The sequence below is a fragment of the Rhincodon typus genome, chromosome 48 (genome assembly GCF_021869965.1).
Source record: "Rhincodon typus isolate 14 chromosome 48, sRhiTyp1.1, whole genome shotgun sequence".
In the NCBI taxonomy this organism is placed as follows: Eukaryota; Metazoa; Chordata; class Chondrichthyes; order Orectolobiformes; family Rhincodontidae; genus Rhincodon; species Rhincodon typus.
In genome coordinates this window covers 4,332,756-4,338,707 of record NC_063379.1, presented here as the reverse complement: position 1 = coordinate 4,338,707, position 5,952 = coordinate 4,332,756, and the positions used below count along the sequence as shown (strand labels likewise).

Below are 5,952 nucleotides of genomic sequence, written 5' to 3'. Positions count from 1 at the left end.
AGGCACAGACTGTTTTATAAATGGGGAGAAAATTCAGAAATCTGAAGTGCAAAGGGACTTGGGAGTCGTAGTCCAGGATTCTCTGCAGGTAAGCTTGCAGGTTGAGTCGGTAGTTAGGAAGGCAACTACAATGTTGGCATTTATTTCGAGAAGACTAGAATATAAAAGCAGCGTTGTGCTTCTGACGCTTTATAAGGCTCTGGTCAGATCACATTTTTAGAATATTGTGAGCATTTTTGGGCACCATACTTCAGGAACGAAGTACTAGACCAGGAGCAAGTCCACAGGAGGTTCACGAGAATGATCCCAGGAATGAAAGACTTAACATATGAGGACTCTGGGTCGATACTCGATGGAGCTTAGAAAGATAAAGGGGGATCTAATTGAAACTTATAGGATATGGAAAGTCCTGGACAGAGTGGACTTGGAGACAATAGGGACTGCATGGAAAGTCCTGGATAGAGTGGACATTGGGAAGATGTTTCCATTGGCAGGAGAGACTTAGGCCCACGGTCTCAGCCTCAGAGCGGAGGGAAGACCCTTTAGAACGGATATAAGCAGCAACTTTTCAGCCAGAGAATGGTGAATCTATGGAATTCACTGCCACAGAAGGCTGTGGGAGGCCAGGCCATTGAATACATTTAAGACTGAGATAGATAGGTTCTTGATTATCAAGGGGATCAAGAGTTATGGAGAGAAAGTGGGAGAATGGGGTCGAGAAACTTATCAGCCAAGATTGAATGGCAGATGAGGTTCGATGGGCCGAATGGCCTAATTTCTGCTCCTACGTCTTATAGAACATAGAACATAGAACTGTACAGCACAGTACAGGCCCTTTGGCCCACAGTGGTGTGCTGAACTTTTACCCTAAACCTAAGGTCTATCTAACCTCCACCCCTACCTTATACTATCACCCGTATGCCTATCTAATAGTCGCTTAAATGCCCCTAATGAGGCCGACTCCACTGCCCTCTCCGGCAATGCCCCGACCACTCTCTGAGTAAAGAACCTACCTCTGATGTCTCCCCTATATCTACCTCCACTTGCTTTAAAACTATGCCCCCCGCGTCATAGCTACCTCCATCCTGTCCACTCTATCTATACCTCTGATCATTTTGTACACCTCTATCAAGTCAAAATGGAATAGTTATGTAATATTACGACATTAAGCCTGCTCTAATTCGAAGATAACTAAAGTCTGACAGTCCTGAATAAGTGCGTGGACCACATAAAAGCTATGGATTCCCAAAGGATACAGGAACAACACATGGTTTGCCCCTCAGTTGGCTGGAGATGTGGGTTCTCTCCTTCACTGTACTCTCAATGTTCAACTTGTTCCGAAATCAAAGCCCCATTACGGCCTCCCAGAAACAGCAAGGGCTTTCTTGCAGGAATGACGTCGGGATATTTCTGCCCACAAGAGGCCCCAACAGCTTCCCGGAAGCTACAGCGCACGTGCGCGTACTCCCTCCTGCTCTTGAGGCTGGCCACGGTCAACTTCATGTCAACCAATCACCCTTCTCCGAAACGCAGAGGGGGTGGTTGGGGGTCAGGGTGGGTAGGAGGAGGAGGAAGGGGAAGGACGAACAGCCCCACGGAGGAAACTTCCGGATCATTCCGAGGGGGTTGGTGAGGAGGGGATGCTGGATGCTCACTTCGCGGCGAAGGCTCGGTTGCAGTTTTGCAGGAACTCCAGAATTCCTCGGTCGGAGATTGAGGAGAGTGGGGGGTCTTGGGGTTGGGGGAATGGGTAAGATTTTGGGCACCGGTGGAGGTAGTAGAGAGATCCATAACATCATTGACTCGGTGTCCGTGGGCCAAAATCCCTGTCCATTCTCCGGGCGGTTTGGGCTGGCCGATCAGCTTTGCTTCCCCAATCCCCGACCCCAATTGCCCCCTCCCCTCAACCAGAGGATCCCTCGGCAGACCCCCCCACCCCCCTCCATGGTAGTGGGGTTATGGGTCACTGGGAGGCAGAAACTCTGGGTCCCTCCCTCCTGGTGGCAGGCATTAGAGGTGGGGGAGGGGACCGTTGTGAGGGGATGGTGGGACTCCTCTCCCCTCAAGACTAAGCACATGCCCCACCATCCCCCCCACCCCACTCTCCTGTAGAGGAAGTTAGGAAATCACCAGTTCTGCCCCCACCTCCTCAGCAACCCGCCCGTCCCCCAACTAAGGGCCAAAGTTTCGGGGTCACAGGTCTGGGTTGTCCCCAGGGTAGTGGGGGGGACCAGGAATTGAGAGGGGCAATATTGTGGCCGGTTTGGGTTCCCTGAGGCACCCAAATTGCCCCAGGCCCACACGCCCCTCCCTCGACTCCTGTGACCGAGCCGGTGAGAGAGGAGGAGCCGCTGCCCTGCTCTCGAGATGCTGTCGGTACCTCATCCTGCAGGTAGGAGTAGGCCTCGAGCCTGACCCCGCAAACCTGCTGTTGACCCGTATCCCTTTGCTTGGCGTAACCGTGCCTCTCACAGCGTAGTGATGGAATCTCCCCTCCTGATTAGCCCCAGAGCTCTTCCACTCCTTATTCCCCCTCCGCCTCCTCTCTGAACCTCGAAGGTTACTTACAGCATGGAAACAGGCCATTCAGCCCATCAAGTTTCACACTGAACCTCTGAAGGGCATGCTGCCCTATTCCTGTATTTCCCCATGGCTACCCTGCACACGACGGGGCAACTTAACATGGGTTCTGAGGAAGGGTCACCGTTAACTCTGTTTTCTCCTTCACAGACGCTGCCAGGCCTGCCGAGCTTTTCCAGCAACTTGTGTTTTTGTTAACATGGGCAATAATGCCTTTACCTGCGCATCTTTGGAGCGCGGGAGGAAAGTGGAGGAAAACCGCACGGACACAGGGAGAACGTCCAAACCCCACACAGAGGCTGGAATCAAACCCGGGTCCCTGGCGCAGTGAGGGGGCAGTGCTAACCGCTGAGCCACTGTGCCGCCTCTGCCAGGAATGGGCCTCCGCTCTGACGCTATCCCCTTCACCATCGGGGTTGGAGTGTCAAGGCCTGGCCGCCTCGCACGTTACACGGGAAGACGCCTCCCACCTTCCGGGAGGCCTCCACACGGGCAGGTGGGCATGCACGGGTCGTCACCTGGTGTGGGCGGAGGTCAGGCCCACGTGCGGGCACTTTAACCACCTGCCGATAGTTGGACGGGAGGTACAAGGGTGCGGTTGGCCGGCCCGGGGTCAGCTGGCGTGTTGCACCCGCAGGGTGTGCGTCCACAGCGATGACCCGTACCACGAGGATCGCCGCCGTCACCCTCAGGACGTCTGTTACCAGGATCAGACTGATGTCTCAAACATGGCCGGCTTGGGCCGGGTCAACCTGCCGTCAGTCTATCATCATGGAGACGCACCCCAAACATCGTAGGTTCGAGCGGCTAGCGGACGGGAGGGTCACGGACGTCGGGGGAGAGGGGGGTGGGGTGACCAGAGTCGGGGGCCTGCCGGTCTGCACAGGCCTGGGCTGGGTGCTGGGTGGCAATGGCCGAGCCTGGGATCTGGGTGGGGGAAGCCTGCGCTGAGTCGGGTGGGGGACGGCTGGGCTGGGTGCCGGGTGGGTGAGTCCTGAGCTGGGTGTTGGGTGAGCAAGGGCTTGGACTGGGTGTTGGTTTCGGAGAGGCCTAGGTTGGGTGCTGGATAGTGGAGGGCCTGGGTTGGGTGCCGGGTGGGGGAAGCCTGGGTTGGGTGGTTGGGGGGGACAGGCCTGAACTGGGAGCTGTGTGGGGAAGGGTCTGGGCTGGGTGCGGGGTGGGTGAGGCCTGGGCTGTGTACAAGGAAGGGAAGGGCTGGACGAGGCATTAGGTGGGGGAGGACTGAATTGAGTGGTAGGTTGGGAGGGCTTGGGCTTGTTGCTGGGTCGGGGAGAGCCTGGGGTGGGTGCTGGGTAGGACACGCCTTGGGCGGGTGCTGGGCACAAAAAGGCTCTGGGCTGGGTGCTGGGTGGGTGAGGGCGGAGCTGTGTAAGGGGGCGGGGGGTTTCGACTAGGCTTTGGGTGGGGGTGGACTGAATTGAATGCTCGGTAGAGAGGGCCTGGCTGGGTGCTGGCTCGGGGAGAGCCTAGGCTTGGTGATGGGTGTGTGAGGCCAGTGCTGGGTACTCACTGGGGGTGATGGGGGTGTTGCTGAACTGGGCACTGGGTGGGCAAGGACTGAATTAAGTGTGAGGTGGAGAGGGCGTGGGCTGGGTGCTGTGTGGGGGAGGGCCTGGATTGGGCGCTGGGTCGGGGAGGACTGGGTTGGGCGCTGGGTAGGGTAGGCCTGGGTTGGGTGCTGGATTGGGGAGGCCTGGGTTGGATGCTGGGTAGGGGAGGCCTGGGTTGGGTGCCGGATGGGGCAGGGCCCTGTCTGGATGCTGGGTCAGGGAGGCCTGAGCTGGGTGCTATGTGAGTAGGGCTGGGCTGGGGCGATGTGTTGGGGAGGGCCTAGGCTTGGTGCTGGGTTGGGGGAGGACTGAGCTGTGTACTGGGCAGGATTTAACTATGCATTGGGTGGGGGAGGACTGAATTGAATATGAGGTGGAGCGGGCCTGGCTGGGTGGTGGGTGGGGGAGGGCCTGGGTTGGATCCTCAGTAGCGGAGGTCTGAGCTGTGCGCTGGATTGTGGAGGGCCTGGGCAGAGTGCTGGGTGAGGTAGGGCCTAGGCTGGGTGCTGCGTGCAGGAGGCCTGGGCTGGGTGCTGGATGGTTGAGGCCTGGTCTGTGTTCTGTCTGGGGGAGGGTTAGACTAGGCATTGGGTAGGGGAGGACTGAACTGAGTGGTAGGTGGGGAGGCCCTGGGTTGGGTGCTGGGTCGTGGAGGGCCTAGGTTGTGTGCTGGGTGGGGGAGGGCATGGACTGGGTGCTGAATTGGGGAGGCTTCGGCTGGGTGCTGGGTGGGGGTGGTCAGGTCTGGGTGCTGGGTGGGGCGGGGACTGGTTTGGGTGCTGGGTGGGGGACGGTCTGCTCTGGGTGTTGGGCAGGGTTGGCTTGGACTGGGTGCTGTGGTGGGAGGTCTGGGCTGGGTGCTGTGCGTGGGAGGCCTGGGCTGTGCATTGGGTGGGTCAGTCCTGAGGTAGGTGCTTGGTGAGGCCTGGACTGGGTGTTGGGTAGGGGAGGACTGGACTTGGTTTTAGATGGGGGAGGACAGAATTGGGTGCTGGGTGGGGACAGACCTGTGATGGATGTTGTGTGGGGGACCACCTCTACTCTATGTTGAGTGGGGTAGACCTGGGTCAGTCCTGAGGTAGGTGCTTGGTGTGGCCTGGACTGGGTGCTGGGTGCTGGGTGGGGGAGGACTGGACTAGGCATTGAGTGGAGGAGGAATGTATTGAGTGCTGGGTAGAGATAGCCTTGGCTGGGTGCTGGGTGAGTGAGGCCTGGGCTGGGTTCTGGGTGAGTGAGGCCTGGACTGGGTTCTGGGTGAGTGAGGCCTGGGCTGGATGTTGGGTGAGTGAGGCCTCGGCTGGGTTCTGAGTGAGTGAGGCCTGAGCTGGGTGCTGGGTGAGTGAGGCCTGAGCAGGGTTCGGGGTGAGGGAAGCATGAGCTGTGTACCGGGTGGGGAGAAGGCTCGGCTTTGGGTCGGGGAGGATTGAGTTGAGTGCAAGGTAGAGAGGCCCTGGCTGAGTGAGGTTTCAGGGAGGCCTGGACTGGGTGCTCTGTGCAGGAGAGCCTGGGTTGGGTGTTGTGTTGGAGAGGCCTGGGCTGGGATCGGGGTGGGCCTGGGTTGGGTGCTGTATCAGGGAGGGCCTGGGTTGGGTGCTGGGAAGGGGAGAGCCTGGGCTGGGCACTGGGTGGGGGAGGGCCTGGGTTGGGTACTGGGGGGGGGGAGGGCCGGTTTGGTTGCTGGGTGGGGGAGGGCCTGGGTTGGGTGCTGGGTGGGGAAGGGTCTGGTTTGGGTACTGGGTAGGAGAGGGCCTGGTTTGGGTACTGGGATAGGAGAAGGCTGGTTTGGTTGCTGGGTGGGGGA

At 58.8% G+C, this 5,952-nt stretch overlaps 1 protein-coding gene across 1 annotated transcript in view; it reads left to right on the top strand.

Annotated features, from left to right (window-relative positions):
• The window catches only part of ftsj3 (FtsJ RNA 2'-O-methyltransferase 3), a 29,382-nt gene extending 26,005 nt beyond the window's left edge, over positions 1-3,377 (top strand). Inside the window, exons 20-21 of the mRNA XM_048620754.1 lie at positions 1,350-1,461; positions 2,955-3,377. Coding sequence (XP_048476711.1) covers positions 1,350-1,461; positions 2,955-3,377 — 535 coding nt within the window. The remainder of the gene's footprint in view (positions 1-1,349; positions 1,462-2,954) is intronic.
• Positions 3,378-5,952: the final 2,575 nt, after the last annotated feature.